The 17,086-nt window shown below is 35.1% G+C and overlaps 1 protein-coding gene across 10 annotated transcripts in view; it reads right to left on the bottom strand.

Annotated features, from left to right (window-relative positions):
* TANC2 (tetratricopeptide repeat, ankyrin repeat and coiled-coil containing 2) overlaps positions 1 to 17,086 on the bottom strand; it is a 374,308-nt gene that overhangs the window by 245,064 nt on the left and 112,158 nt on the right. For all 10 annotated transcript variants that reach the window (XM_036997193.2, XM_073235742.1, XM_073235743.1 and 7 more), the window contains exon 3: positions 6,193 to 6,264. In XM_036997193.2, coding sequence (XP_036853088.1) covers positions 6,193 to 6,264 — 72 coding nt within the window. The remainder of the gene's footprint in view (positions 1 to 6,192; positions 6,265 to 17,086) is intronic.

Raw genomic sequence — 17,086 nt, 5'->3', positions numbered from 1 at the left:
CAAGTGCAACAATATTCGCATTATAGGGATACCAGAAGAAGAAGAGAGAGACAAAGGGATAGAAAGTGTCTTTGAGGAGGTAGTTGCTGGAAACTTGCCCAATCTGGGGAAGGGCATAGTCTGTCAGGCCATGGAGATTGACAGATTCCCCCAACACAAGGGACCCAAGGAAGACAACAGCAAGACACATAGTAATTAAAATGGGAAAGATCAAGGATAAGGACAGACTGTTAAAAGCAGGCAGAGGCAGAAATAAGATTACATACACAGGAAAGCCCATCAGACTAACATAAGACTTCTCAGCAGAAACCTTACAGGCCAGAAGGGAGTGGCATGATGTATTAAATGCCATGAAACAGAAGGGCCTGGAACCAAGATTACTTTATCCAGCAAGATTATCTTTTAAATTTGAAGGAGGGATTAAACAATTTCCAGATAAGCAAAAGCTGAGAGAGTTTACCTCCCACAAACCATCTCTGCAGTCTATTTTGGAGGGACTGCTACAGATGGAAGTGTTTCTAGGGTTTGATAGCTGTCACCAGAGGCAGTTAAATCACGGTAGGGAGGGTGGAGCAGCTGATTGCGAGGCAAATGCAAAATTAAATTGACTATCCCCAAAGTCAATCAAGGGATTGACAAAAAGTACAGAATTTGATACCTAATACATAAAGAATGAAGGAGGAAGAAAAAGGAGGAGAAATAGAAAAGAACCTTTAGATTGTGTTTGTAACAGCATACTAAGTGAGTTAAGTTATAAGGAAAGTAACCTGGAACCTTTGGTAACCACGAATCTAAAGCCTGAAATGGCAATAAGTACATACCTATCGATAATCACCCTAAATGTAAATGGACTGAATGCACCAATCAAAAGACATAGAGTCACTGAATGGATAAAAAACAAGACCCATCTACATGCTGCTTACAAGAGACTCACCTCAAACCCAAAGACATGCATGGACTAAAAGTCAAGGGATGGAAAAAGACATTTCATGCAAACAATAGGGAGAAAAAAGCAGGTGTTGCAGTACTAGTATCAGACAAAATAGACTTCAAAACAAAGAAAGTAACAAGAGATAAAGAAGGACATTACATAATGATAAAGGGCTCAGTCCAACAAGAGGATATAACCATTATAAACATATATGCACCCAACACAGGAGCACCAGAATATGTGAAACTAATACTAACAGAACTAAAGGAGGAAATAGAAGGCAATGCATTCATTTTAGGAGACATCAACACACCATTCACTTCAAAGGACAGATCCACCAGACAGAAAATAAGTAAGGATACAGAGGCACTGAACAACACAGTAAAACAGATGGACCTAATAGACATCTATAGAACTCTACAACCAAAAGCAACAGGATACACATTCTTCTCAAGTGCACATGGAACATTCTCCAGAATAGACAACGTACTAGGCCACAAAAAGAGCCTCAGTAAATTCCAAAAGATTGAAATTCTACCAACCAACTTTTCAGACCACAAAGGTATAAAACTAGAAATAAATTGTACAAAGAAAGCAAAAAGGCTCACAAACACATGGAGGCTTAACAACACGCTCCTAAATAGTCAATGGATCAATGACCAAATTAAAATGGAGATCCAGCAATATATGGATATAAATGACAACAACAACACAAAGCGCCAACTTCTGTGGGATGCAGTAAAAGCAGTCTTAAGAGGAAAGTATATAGAAATCCAGGCATATTTAAAGAAGGAAGAACAAACCCAAACGAATAATCTAAAGTCACAATTATCAAAATTGGAAAAAGAAGAACAAATGAGGCCTAAACTCAGCAGAAGGAGGGACATAATAAAGATCAGAGAAGAAATAAACAAAATTGAGAAAAATAAAACAATAGAAAAAAATCAATGAAACCAAGAGCTGGTTCTTCAAGAGAATAAACAAAATAGATAAGCCTCTCTAGGCAGACTTATTAAGAGAAAAAGAGAATCAACACACATCAACAGGATCAAAAGAAAAATACAACCTTCCAAGACTGACCAAGGAAGAAACACAAAATCTAAACCAAATAATTACCAGCAAAGAAATTGAAGTGGTAATAAAAAACTACCCAAGAACAAAACCCCCGGGGCAGATGGATTTACCTCAGAATTTTATCAGACTTACAGAGAAGTTATAATTCCCATTCTCCTTAAAGTTTTCCAAAAAATAGAAGAGAAGGGAATACTCCCAAACTCATTCTATGAAGCCAACATCACCCTAATTCCAAAACCAGGCAAAGACCCCACCAAAAAAGAAAATTACAGACCAATATCCCTGATGAATGTAGATGCAAAAATACTCAATAAAATATTAGCAAACAGAATTCAAAAATACATCAGAAGGATCATACACCATGACCAAGTGGGATTTATCCCAGGGATGCAAGGATGGTACAACATCCGAAAATCCATCCACATCATCCACCACATAAACAAAAAGAAGGACAAAAACCACATGATCATATCCATAGATGCTGAAAAGCATTCGACAAAATCCAACATCCATTCATGATAAAAACTCTCCACAAAATGGGTATAGAGGGCAGGCACCTCAACATAATAAAGGCCACATATGATAAACCCACAGCCAATATCATACTGAACAGTGAAAAGCTGAAAGCTTTTCCTCTGAGGTCGGGAACAAGACAGGGATGCCCACTCTTCCCACTGTTATTCAACATAGTACTGGAGGTCCTAGCCACGGCAATTAGACAAAACAAAGAAATACAAGGAATCCAGATTGGTAAAGAAGAAGTCGAACTGTCACTATTTGGAGATGACATGATATTGTACATAAAAAACCCTAAAGACTCCACTCCAAAACTACTAGAACTAATATCGGAATACAGCAAAGTTGCAGGATGCAAAATTAACACACAGAAATCTGTAGCTTTCCTATACAGTAACAATGAACTAATAGAAAGAGAAATCAGGAAAACAATTCCATTCACAATTGCATCAAAAAGAATAAAATACTTAGGAATAAACCTTACCAAGGAAGTGAAAGACCTATGCCCTGAAAACTATAAGACACTCTTAAGAGAAATTAAAGAGGACACTAACAAATGGAAACTCATCCCATGCTCTTGGCTAGGAAGAATTAATATCGTCAAAATGGCCATCCTGCCCAAAGCAATATACAGATTTGATGCAATTCCTATCAAATTACCAATAACATTCTTCAACAAACTAGAACAAATAGTTCAAAAATTCATATGGAACCACCAAAGACCCTGAATAGCCAAAGTAATCCTGAGAAGGAAGAATAAAGTTGGGGGGATCTCGCTCCCCAACTTCAAGCTCTACTACAAAGTCACAGTAATCAAGACAGTTTGGTACTGGTAGAAAAACAGAGCCACAGACCAGTGGAACAAAATAGAGACCCCAGATATTAACCCAAACATTTATGGTCAATTAATATATGTAAAGGAGCCATGGACATACAATGGGGAAATGACAGTCTCTTCAACAGATGGTGCTGGCAAAACTGGACAGCTACATGTAGGAGAATGAAACTGGATCACTGTCTAACCCCATACCCAAAAGTAAACTCAAAATGGAACAAAGACTTGAATGTAAGTCATGAAACCATAAAACTCTTAGAGAAAAACATAGGCAAAAATCTCTTGGACATAAACATGAGCGACTTCTTCATGAACATATCTCCCCAGGCAAGGGAAACAAAAGCAAAAATAAACAAGTGGGACTATATCAAGCTGAAAAGCTTCTGTACAGCAAAGGACACCATCAATAGAACAAAAAGATACCCTACAGTATGGGAGAATATATTTGTAAATGACAGATCCGATAAAGGGTTGACATCCAAAATATATAAAGAATTCACACACCTTAACAAACAAAAAGCAAATAATCCAATTAAAAAATGGGCAGAGGAGCTGAACAGACAGTTCTCCAAAGAAGAAATTCAGATGGCCAACAGACACATGAAAAGATGCTCCACATCACTTGTCATCAGAGGAATGCAAATTAAAACCTCAATGAGATATCACCTCACACCAGTAAGGATCACCACCATCCAATGGACAAACAGCAAATGTTAGCGAGTTTGTAGAGAAAGGGGAACCCTCCTACACTGCTGGTAGGAATGCAAATTAGTTCAACCATTGTGGAAAGCAGTATGGAGGTTCCTCAAAAACTCAAAATAGAAATATCATTTGACCCAGGAATTCCACTTCTAGGAATTTACCCTAAGAATGCAGCAGCCCAGTTTGAAAAAGACAGGTGCACCCCTATGTTTATTGCAGCACTATTTACAATAGCCAAGAAATGGAAGCAGCAACCTAAATGTCCATCAGTAGATGAATGGATAAAGAAGTTGTGGTACATAATCACAGTGGAATATTACTCAGCCATAAGAAAAAAACAGATCCCACCATTCGCAACAACATGGATGGAGCTAGAGGGTATTATGCTCAGTGAAATAAGCCAGGCGGAGAAAGACAAGTACCAAATGATTTCACTCATATGTGGAGTATAAGAACAAAGAAAAACTGAAGGAAGAAAAGAGCAGCAAAATCACAGAACCCAAGAATGGACTAATGGTTACCAAAAGGAAAGGGACTTGTGCAGGAGGGGTGGGAAGGGAGGGAGGGATAAGGGTAGGGAAAAAGAAAGGGGGCCTTATGATTAGCATGTATAATGTGGGGGGGGGGGGCGGTGATAGGGAGGGCTGTGCAACACAGAGAAGACAAGTAGTGGGTCTACAGCATCTTACTACACTGATGAACAGTGACTGTAATGGGGTTTGTTGGGGGGGATCTGGTGAAGGGGGGAATCTAGTAACCATAATGTTCTTCATGTAATTGTAGATTAATGATAATAAAATAAATAAAATAAAAAATAAAATAAATAAAAAAATAAAGATTGGTATAATTTTTTCTATTAATTTATACTGATTTTATTTTTAGGATTTTAAATACATAAGCTCATTTTCTACCCTCAACTAAATTTACTGAGATGTAACTGACACACATTACATAAGCCTTAGGTGTATAATGTGTTGATTTGATAATCTTATATACTATAATTCATTTTCTTTATTTTTTTAATATCAAAGTAAGTTTAAGGGGGAGAAAGGTGAAAAATTAGTCAAATTCCTCACATATTTGTAATACATGCATATCATTTAAAAATGACTAAGTACTAGCGCTTAAAAACTTCCAAATCAAACTAAAAATATTGTTCCTCTTTTTACTCTACAAAGAATAATTTTATAGATATTTTATAAATATCCCAACTCTAAAACTTGGGAACAGCCAAACTGAAAAACTGAAAAAAGGGAACAGGATTATGGAATAAATGAATGAGGAGCTTTTACATGATTGAAACACTGTACATTTGTAAATCTAAGCTTTATTTTATTTGTAATGAAGATTCTCTAAAAAGCATACACAGTAATGACTGCCTGAAATTTATAATCAGTTGGGGGTCTCAGTTCTCACTGTCTTTGAGATTATTCATTCAAAAATACTTACTCAATAAATACTATATACCAGGTATTTATTCTTGGCACTTGAAATACAGCAATGAACAAAACAGACAAAACTCTCTGTAATAATGGAACTCTCATTCTAGTTTTGAACAGAAAATAAACACAAAGGTAATAAGTACTATAAAGAAAAAGGAACGTGGGGATACTAATCATGCCATTTTAAATAAGTTAGGGAAGGCATAGCTGAAATCTCTCTTACATAGAATACTTTTATCTAGTTTGGAATTTTAAACAGAAAAGGAAAATAAGTAAGAAAATCCCAATTTAAGACAGCAATTATAATCAAAAAACTTTTCTTCTGAGAGAGCTAAGACAACAAATGTTGTATTGACAAAATTTTAAGATACCAATGTGATAATATAAATGTCACTGTTAAAGATTTATCTTTGGTTATATTCCAAAAGTGATATCCAGACATATACCATAATGCTCCAAGGTTACTCAAAACATTAGTATCATTTTAAAAATGACATGAGGCTATTCTTTATTTTATCTTGAATAAATGCTATCATAGAGAACTTTCAGACTGTAACATTTAAAGCTTTAAAGGAGAAATTAGAATATCTAAACTAGACCCAATGAAAACCTGAGTCCTTAGATTAAGAACTAGAAAGTAATAGCTGATATCTATGCTTTTTGATTTAATAATTAATTAAATGAAAATTTACCTTGCCCAGAGCGGCTTTGGCGAGAGTCTACACTTGACTGCCTTCGATCCTGTGGTTCCTCGCTCCCTCCATCTGCATAAAATTAGAAGAGCATAAGCAAATAGGTAATGAAACTGATGTAATATCTTCTCTGGTGCCAACTATATCTTAAAACAACAATATCATTTGTTTTCATTTCTTATAATCTCAATCATTAACATATATAAGAAATTTTCCTATAAACCAAAGGTTCTTACCCTTGTTTATACTCCCTTTTGAAAATCTAAAGAAAGTGAAGATGTTCTTTCCCTACCCCCATACATATACACTCTGCTTCGCATGTAATGAATCAATGTTACCAATTCTGAAGTTATTCTGAAGTTCATTCATGAAATTCCATTTTAGAAGCCTTGATTTAAAGCAATATTTAAATTAATTAAAGCTGCTCATTTGTCTAATGTACATCAAATAATCCCATAGTTGAATGTTTTACTATAATAAAAATTACATTTACATGTTTTATGAAAGACCAATGTAAATCAGAATCAGAAAAACTCAGAAATGAGGAGACACAAACCAAGGAAGAATTCTCAACAAAACAAAAATCGTTTCAGTGATGAAGACTCAACTACAAGAAACAAGAGCAAATAAACATAACCAAAAATCTTAAAAGAAACAGAAGGTAAAAAGGAAGAAAATCTTTAACACATTTTCAAAAAAGAAGAAAGAAATCAAAAAGGATTTACAAGAAGGTGAAAAATATGGGAAACAGGCAAAAAAGATTCAGTGTAAGAATAAAAATAGGAGTCCGTAAAGAAGAAAATCAGAGAATAGAATACTAAAAACTATCAGAAAACTTTCCAGAAAAGTGTCTATGTGTAATATATATAGTAGTGTGTAAATACATGTATACATATATGTGTGTATATATATATATATTTAAAACTACATATTGCAAGTGCACTCGTATACTTTATCTCATCAACTTAGATTAATGCACCAAGACATTTTCAACTAAAATGATTAGACTTTAAAGAAAAAAGTAATAAAAAAAGACCTTCAGGCATTTAGGTAAAAACATTACATGACTTTTAAAGAGGAAAATAATAGAAGAATATGGAATAATCTATTTAAAACACACAAAATAAGAAAATTTGAGCCAAAGATTTTACATTCAATAAAACTATCTTTAAGTATAAATAGTAAAGACAAACAGTTATCAAGAACCCAGGGAACACTGTTCCCATGAGATCTTCTTAGCTCTACTAGAGAACTAACTTTAAGTAACCAAGTGACTACAGAGACATCAGAATAAGGACTGGTGGTGGGCATTAAATATAAAACTGATTGTAGAATTAAGGCTAAACGAGGATTTTTAAGAGGAGTGATTATGGTATGCAAAGTATGTAAGATCTGACGATGTAGATATAGCAAAACCATAAATAAATGGGGGAGAATGGAGAAAGCATTGACAAACATAAAAATTTTGATTTCGGTAATCAAAATTAGTGGTAGTAATGTTCTGAGACTGTTGTGTTAGGTAGAAAGCCTACCAGCCAGAGACATGAGCAGCCAGAGAAGAGGAAGATAATGTTCAAGGAAAAAACACCCAAACTCGGCCCATGTAGGGGGTCCCACATGAAGACAACAAAGGCTTTGCAGGGAGGTAACTTCCTTTCCTATTAGAAGAACCAGGCCAAACTGGTCCCAACCAGATTCCAACGCGGGGCAATGAACAAAACTAAGAATTGTCCAAACCACACCTCATCATGAGAAAGGACATGCGCACCGAGAGGGATGGCTATATAGATGGACCCGGCAATCAAATAACCTCACCTTGTTGATTAACGTTTAGGCACCTCCTAGCCAGAATGTAATGTAAAGGCCTCCCACCTAACAGACTGAGGCTTTTGTCTACTTTGACTCCCGCCCCTCCTCCCTTGGAGTGTATTCAAATAAAACTTTCACTCTGCTTCGCTATTGTGTTTCCGCTTTTCGATTCTTTGTTTTGGCAGGGAAAAGATCTGAGGATAACAAACTCGACCTTCAACAAGACCACTGTATTTATATAGAGGGATAAAGCAAATGAGTAATTATGGAACACTGTAATGCTGTCATCTTGAGAACGGGAATTCTCAATGTGGAAAAAAGAACTTTAGATGAAATAATATGGAAGTTAAGTTAAAAACTCTGCAGTATTGAATCTGTATTGGAAACAGCAGTATGATCGTATAAATCACAGGTATATCCTAGCTCTCTCCACTGAATACGCCAAGACATGGTAACTGACAAAGCAGCACTGATCATCCCTAGCGCCCAGATTGTGATCTTGAATGCCATTGTCCATTAAGGGAAACCAAGATTTCTTTAAAAAACTGGTTTTTTAAAGATAAGCCTGGAACAACCTGACATATCCAACAGTAAGGAAGCTACCAAAGAAAAGTCCAACTAGGGTCGTATCAAAAAGATTCAGTGAAAAAGCCCTCACTGGCCCTGAGATCATAATGGTGTTTAAAAAACAAGACCACCATACTAACTAGTCACCTTCGAGGTTGACAGGGACTCAGTTCATTATCTTGAAAACCAGGGAAATAAAAGGAAAGAATCAAGCAATTCATTCTATATTTCCTATATAAACTGTACTGGTAGCCAAAGAGTGTAAGAGAGTTCTCCATATAAAAATTATTCCAGAAAATAAAATGGGAAACAAAAGACAGAATTAGAATATTACTATTTCACAATTTGTAATGAATTAATAGTCCTGCAGGCATTCAGATCCATGACTAATAACATCAAGAAAGAGTAAAACAGTACAACCCAGATACTATATGCCTCCTGATGATAAGAACATAACTATAATTTTGCCAAAACAATCAAACCTGAGTCCAGTCAAACATCTGAATCTAGCTATTAGTTTTCAGGAAAAGCAAAGGCAAATAGAGGAAAATGTCCAATTGTTCCTGAGTGCCCAATCAACAAAATTTGGACTGTGGGAAATTCTACAGGTCAAACAACCCAGGTCTTTCAAAAGATAAAAAAGATAAAGCACTATGAAGTTCTGAATTATTGTGGAATAAAGATTCATTTTATCAAAATAGAAAACAATACCAGAAATCTATGGCATCTTGTATCAGCTATCAGGATATATAAACATAGCCCTAGTCAATTTTCCTTCCTATCAGTTAATTTTTTATGCAAATATTCTTCATTTCCTCCATACTTGAGAATCAACTACAATGAACAAGCACTCATATTCAGACATGTCTTAAATTTTCATTTTTCTGATTTATATATGTAATATTAAGCACTTAATATTATATATATGCATCACATTCTGTTTTAACATCAACATGTCCTTGAAGTATATGAGAAGTAATATGAAGAGAACACAGACATTTCCCCTCAACAGCACAGTCTTCCTAAACAGTAAGAGGAGAAAAATAAAAAAAAAACAAGGCTTCAAACAGTATTAAATTCGATGATTCTGCAGAAGGTAAAACAACCCAGGAAAAATTCAGGCAAGAAATGGTTTAAGACAGGTTTTGAGTCAGCAAGACAATGAAAAGACAGCAAGTTATCAATTTTGACACATTTATAATCTAAAATGTCTTAATTGCCTGAATTTTAAAAATTACTTAGAAATACACTGCAGTTAATTTGAGCAATTCATTCCTCTAAGACTGAAACCTTAACCATGTCCTACTCCAATGGAGACAAATCCTAAGAGTTGATAATAATTATCAGGTAAAAGTAAATAGTTAAATAGACATTTTTTAAAATAATAAACTCACCACTGCCCCAAGATGGTGGAGAAAAAAATTTCAACCTCTTTAAAGTGTTTCTGGTATGCTTATGGAATCAATGAATTCATTATCCAAAACAGCAGGACTGCAATAACACACAGTACTTTAAATGCTTTTGCTTTGTTTAACACACAATTCCTTCAGTACAGATAAGACTTCCCACACGTAATACTACATCTGCTTTTATGGACAAAACAGAAGACCTTCCTTCATCACGCAAGTCAAGTAATTTGCGTAACACTGATTACCTCACCCTGGAGTGTAGAAGGCAGAACAGGGCTGTGTTTGTGAAGTTAGAACCAAACCTGAGTTAAAGACTTACTTCACATACGTTGTGAACTTTACAGAGGAAAACCCACAGATGTAACAGGCACAGAAACAAAAAGAAAAGAACTGACTGACTCAAGTGCTAACTTTTAAAATCAGAACTTAGGTTTCTTCGATTTACGGTAATCATCAGAGAACATTTATTTTTTATCACATGGAAGAGAGAGATCAAATGTTGACAGGTCAAGTAATATGAACAGAGAATTGGTTACTGAATTTAGTCACGTAGCTGATTTAGCATGGTTCCTTTGGAGTGGCAGGGGTGAAACCTAATAGGATTAAATTCAAGAAAGAATAGAAAGCTTTTGAGAAAGTTATTGCCTCTCCCTAGACATGGAAGACAACCCATGGAGACCATGGATATTTTGGTTACCATCTTGTAAACACAAGAGGAATAAACAATAGGATAAAGTTAACAGTCTGAAAATTACGGTAAAGACATGGATAACAAAGCTCTCTTTAACACTGGATCTCTGGACTACAATCATGCAATCCAATAAAACCTCTCCATTATATAAACTAGAGGTCAGTAAACTAGCTCACAAGCCAAATCTGGCCTGCCACCTATTCTTGGACAGCCAGTGAGCTAACAATGGTTTTTACATTCTTAAATAGCTGAAAAAAAAAAAGATTTTGTGACACATAAAAATCACATGAAATTCAAATTTCAGTGTCCATAAATAAAGTTGTGTTAGCACACAGTCATGATCACTCATTTATATACAGTCCATGGCTGGTTTCATACTACAAAGACAGAGTTCCATATCTGCACTATATAGCCTGCAAAGCCTAAAATATTGACTATCTGGCCCTTCACAGAAAAGTTTGCCAAACCCTCATATAAGCAATTCTGACTCAAATATTCTGTCACTTGCAACCATAAAATCCTGAAAATACATTTCACTATATCTGGCGGTACCAAACTACTTGATGATATTCAATGAGGAAAAGCATTATGAGGTCTCCATCAATTTATTCATACTATTTCCTCTACCTAAAATGCAGTTACCTTACTTGACAATATAATAAAATTGTATTCAACATATATTAACAGTGCTTGCATCTAGCAGAACAGAGTTGGACTCAAATCTTTTTACTATTATTATTATGATCTTAGGAAAATTAATTAAATTCTCTGAACCTCAGTTTCCTTTTCTGTGAAGGTGATACAGTAATACCCTTTAGATTTGCAGTCAGAAACAAACACAGTAGTAATATACACAAAACACAATGTGCCATCTGGCACTAAATAAACATTTATTAAATGATAACTGGAATCTTCATCTATCGTCAACATTATCAATAACCATGTCCCTTCACCAAAAGATAGCGTAAATGTCATTTCCTACCTTCTCTATAAAGACTTCCTAGATGCCTACCAGAAAGAATTGCTCCTCTTCTGTGCTCCCATAGCACATTATACATATCTGTTTCACAGCATTGCCACATTGTGTAATAGTTCATTATTTATATGACTATCTCTGGACTGTAAAATGTTCTAAGTGTGCCTTTGAAAGCCTTTTTCATCTTGGTATTTTCAGTGCCAAATGAAGGCTGATATGGAGTGGGTTTTCTTAAGGGCCAGCTCTAAAATTAATGCTCATCAAATCAAACCAGGTTCAAGAAAAAAATAATAATGTGGTTTGAGATACAGGTTAAGACGGAGTTTAAGGAGTTCAGTATTTTTCTTTTCTTAGCCCAGCTACTACTATATAAAGAAAAGATGAGCAGCATTATTCCAAAGCATTATGACCTCATCCTCCACATCAATCTCAATGATCTTTATTATCAGTAAGAATTTTCATAGGTAAGCCCAAACTCATCTAAAAGTGCTCTAGTTCTTAAGAAAACATCTATAGCATCTCTTCCTCTAAAGAAAAAAGGACACACTCTATACCAAAGAAATATACTAATTAACATAATGCCATCATCACTATAGCTAATGCTCTTCAGAAGTATACTACAAAATAGTTTCAAAGCCTGCCAGAATATAAAAATGACAAGTTTACAGGCTTAATAGACCTAGCTTGTATACTGCAAATCTAAAAAAGAAAAGTAACTTCCCTAAGATGAGTTATTAATTTACATTTGCCTAAGGCATCAAAAATGTCCCAGAGATCTGATCTGTAACTCAAGAAAAGTTCTATTAAACACGTAATGTTTTGATTCTCATGATGTATCTATGCATCAATGATGATGACTAATAACAGGAAAACAAAATAGACTTGCTAACCATAAATGGAGCAATCACCAGTAATAATATCAGTATTTTAAAAGTTGATGACTGTGCTTTCAAGGTGCACAATGAATATACAAAATATTAAGCCTAACACTGAATTAAATAGAGTAACATTAAATTTAAAGGTGTGTATGATTATATATTATTGTTTTTTAAATAAGCTTTTTATTTTAAAATAATTTTAGATATACAGAAAAGTTGCTAGGATAGTACAAACAGATCCCATAAACCTGGTGTCCCACTTAGTCATTTGTCAAAACTAATGCATCAATGTTGATTCATTATTAACTGAAGTCCACTCTTCGTTTATATTTCCTTAGCTTTTATCTAATGTCTTTTTTTCCATTCCGTAATACATTACATTTAGTCATTGTATATCCTTAGGCTCCTTAGACTTGTTTTTGGTGACCTTGACAGTTCTGAGTAGCAGTGGTCAGAATTCTGTAGAATGTCTCTCAGTTAGGATTTGTCTGATGTATTCCTTACGATTATCCTGGGGCTATAGATTTTTGGGGAGGAAGACCATAGAGGCAAATTGCCATCCTTATCATATCATTTCAAGAGTACATACTTATCAATAACATAAAACTAAACTAACTAAATATGTATACAAATCTATAGATCCTACATAACTGAAAAGGAAAAATGAGGCTCTAGCTTCTTGGACTGTGCCACCATTATTGAAAATAGCCATTACCTATTCAGTCCTTACAATGTGTCAGGCACAATGCTAAATGTTTCACAAATTTATGTTATTTAATCCTCCATAAAACCTGATGAGATAAATAATAAATATTATTCTCATTTTAATAGATCAGGAAATAGGAGTTGAGACTCTAACTAAATTTGGCCACAGTTATAGAGTTGGTAGGTGTAGGATTCAGGATTTGAAACTAGGCCTGATACTACAGTCTGTTTTCTTGTCTACCACTCTGTCATCTCCTTGCAAAAGAGAATATAGTTTATTTTATATCTATACACAAACATACTGTGACAGGTTAGAAAACTCCAACAGTACAGTTGTAGGAAACCAAAAAAAGGATGAAAAAATTCCAAGGTGCATCTGAAATAATCTGATTCCAAATGTCTTCCCTTCAAATTTGGAACTCAGTATAGCTCGCTCAAATTCTTGAGCTTATTTTAAGAGCTTCCTCTATGTGGTGTTTCCTAGTAAGCCCAGATCATCTCTACAGATAAGCATTTCTTACAGTCATAGAATGAGAGTGAGAAGGAATTTTGAGTTTATTTTTGTCAATTTATACTGTTTTAACTTTGTGAAGTTGGAGTTTGAATAAAAGTCCAGCACAGCAACTTACAACAGTTAAAAATATAATTGAATATCAACAATAAATGTATATATACACACAAGTGTGTGTGTGTGTGTGTGTATGCATGTATTTTTTAAAATTTATTTTTGGTGTTCTTATCTGTTGAAACTGGATGCTAAGGAGGATACATATGGGTCTCAATCTTGGTTGCACATTAGACTGATTTAGGGAATCTAAGGATTCTAAAAAATCCTTTATGTTCAAGCTACTCCCCAGATTAAGAATCATTGAGAGGCATGAAAATTTCTTTAAAACTCCCTAGATGATTACAATGTCCAGCCAAAGCTGAGAATCATTAGAAATTAAGTGGTACTGGGGTATAGTGATGAACTGGACCCACCTGAAATTTTCTAGTGCCAATAGATGCTGTAGGTAGAAGATACTAATTTTACAGAAGGATACAATCTGTAAATTGAGGACAAGAGTTACATTCATAGGTTCACTTTCTGATCTCTTTTCTTCTGTTTATTACTGATTGTACTTCATTTTGGTGACATGGGGGTTTTGTGGATTAAACTGGGATAATATTGTATAATGTGGAGAGGGTTTAACTTATAGTTAACTAGTCTAAACTTATGTCTTTGAGCTGGGCTTGGTAAGTTATGCTACCTAGAAGATATCATCTAGATGTATAGTTTCCTAAGATTCTAAAAAACTCTAACAGCCTCTGCTTCTTCACATTAACCTGGATCTCAGGGAAGCCACAGCTTCTAAAGTGTAAGAAGGGATGTTCAGGAACAGTACCAGATTTTATGTGCAAAGACAGAGAGGAATAAAAGAACATGGTGCACTTAGGGAAATTCAAAGAGTCTAGTATGGCTAGAGCACAGAAAGTATGGGGACAAGACAAGATATAAAAGCAGCAAAGTTGGCAGAGGTATAATCACAAAAGGCATAATCATTTTTCATGAAGACCCATTTAAACCTTATCCTGTAAAGTGTGGGGAAGAAAATGAAGGGCATTAAGCAGAGGAATAGCATGATCTGACCAGTGTTCTCAAAAAATAAGTTTGGCCAGTATATGAGCATTGGCACTATGGAGTGACAGGTTAAAGGCGACGAGATCCCTGCAGTAAGCCTGGAGGACAGGGAAGCCCGAATAAATGCACCACTATTGTGAAGAAAGATGAAAGGGCAGGTTCATGGAATATTTGGGACACAAAACTGCAAAGACTTTACATTCATTTGAAAGAGTTGTTTCTAATTACTATCATCAATTTTCTTTTCCCCTTCTTCCTCAAGTCTGCCCCTTTCAGGCTTCTGCCACTCCAGAAAATTCACACTCACCAAGATCTCCTATGAAGTCCACGGCTAAATCCAATCATTAGTTCTCAGTTTCATTATTTTTTGACTTATCAACATCTGATGCAATTAATTATTTTCTTTTACTTGAAGTTCTCTCTTCACCTAACTTCCAAGACACTACACTACCCTACATCTGTGGCTCCTTCTCAGTCTCCCCGGCTTGTTCCTTCAATCTATAAACATTGTAGTGTCCCAGGCTCACTTTTCTAATCTGCAGTCTTTGATATGTACATTCCCTTGTTTACCTCAAACATATTTATGGTTTTATGTTTCATCTGTATGCTGATGATTTCCAAATTTGTATCTCTAGCCTGGGCCCTGTGCATGAACTAACTCAATATGTACAGTGTTGCCTACCCTACATCTCTCCTTTGAATATCAAAAAGGCATCTCAAAATTTAACATGTCCTAATATACCTCCATAAATCTGCTCCTCTCACAATCTTCCTCATCTCTGAATAGCAACTTCATTCCTTTAGTCGCTCAAGTCAAAAACCTCGGAATCATCCTTAACCCCTCTATTTCTCTTAGATTGTACATGTAATCTAACAGTAAATCTTATCATCTGTTCATTCATAACGTATCCAAGCTGCTTCTCTCCCTTTGCCACTTCTCCCCTGGTCTAAACCACCTTCTTATACTACAACCTGGTTTCTCTTCTTCTGTCCCAGCCTGTCTTTATTCTGAACACAGCTATCAGAATGGTTCTGCTAAAACACAAATTAGATTGTGACACTCTTCTCAAAACTCTTCAAAGATTTCCCATATCAAGGTCTCTGCCTAGAATACTTTTCTCTCAGACACCAGCTTGGCTTGTCCTTCATCTCCTTCAGGTAGGTACCTAATGATCCTGAATGATGCTTTTTTCCCTCACACCTGTACTTCCCATAATTTTTTACACAGACATACTTTTTTCTCCCTTTCTTGCTTCATTTTTCTCCATAGCATAGTATTTTCTTTATCTTAATTTTGACAGTCTTATCCACTAGAATGTAAATTTCATGAGGATAATAATTGTGTATTCACTGTTCTAATCTCTCAGACCTAGAACAGTATCTGATATATCCTAAGTGCTCAAAAAAATAGCTACCGAATTAATTTCCATGAATGAAATGGGTGAAAGAAGGGAACTCTTGATGCCTTAGAATTCTTGATTTGGAATTTCAATGGACTACCATAATGCCATTAACTAAGACAGAGACTAGAAGATGGGAGATTGGGAAGGAGACATAATAAGCCACTTTAACCAAGGATTCAATTTAATATCTGATTTAATCTTGACCTCTAGCACCTCACTGATTCTAGATCTAGAACTAGATGGAGGGAAAAGCCAGAAGTGAAGTTACTTAATCCCTTGATTTTTTAAAAAACAAATAGGTCATTCTCAAATAAGAGTTCTGTAATGATTCTCAATTCTCAACCCAAGTATTTATGTTTTAACTTTAAATCCATTATTCTACAAGGAGCTCCTTATTCATCTATTTGTGTGAAAATTGGACAGGTTCATCTTTATAACAACTGCCTTTTTCAAATCTCTAATGTCTCAAATATACCTCAAACTCTGAAAGTCTAAACATGAAATACTTCTCCTTCAAACCTGATACTCTCTATCAGAGCTCATGACTCAATAAATTCATCACCATATATGGTTAATTTTCCTTCCTAAAAGTCTCTTGAAGCCACCCATCTCCATCTCCAACCTGCGCCCATTTCTATATCCACTTTATTCTAAATGTTTATCCACAAAACAGCTGCGTCTAATAATTATACCATTTAATGTTTAAAATGTTTAAATGATCTTCCATCAGAAAATATAAAAATTCTTAATACGGTCTACAATGGTTCTACTCTTCCAGCTTCATTCCTAAGTAGATCTCCCTTTGTTTTCCTAAACTGACTTTCTTTCATTTTCT

Source organism: Manis javanica, chromosome 4 (genome assembly GCF_040802235.1).
Source record: "Manis javanica isolate MJ-LG chromosome 4, MJ_LKY, whole genome shotgun sequence".
Taxonomy (NCBI): Eukaryota; Metazoa; Chordata; class Mammalia; order Pholidota; family Manidae; genus Manis; species Manis javanica.
The sequence above is the reverse complement of the archived record's forward strand: the minus strand, read 5'-3'. Positions and strand labels throughout refer to the sequence as shown.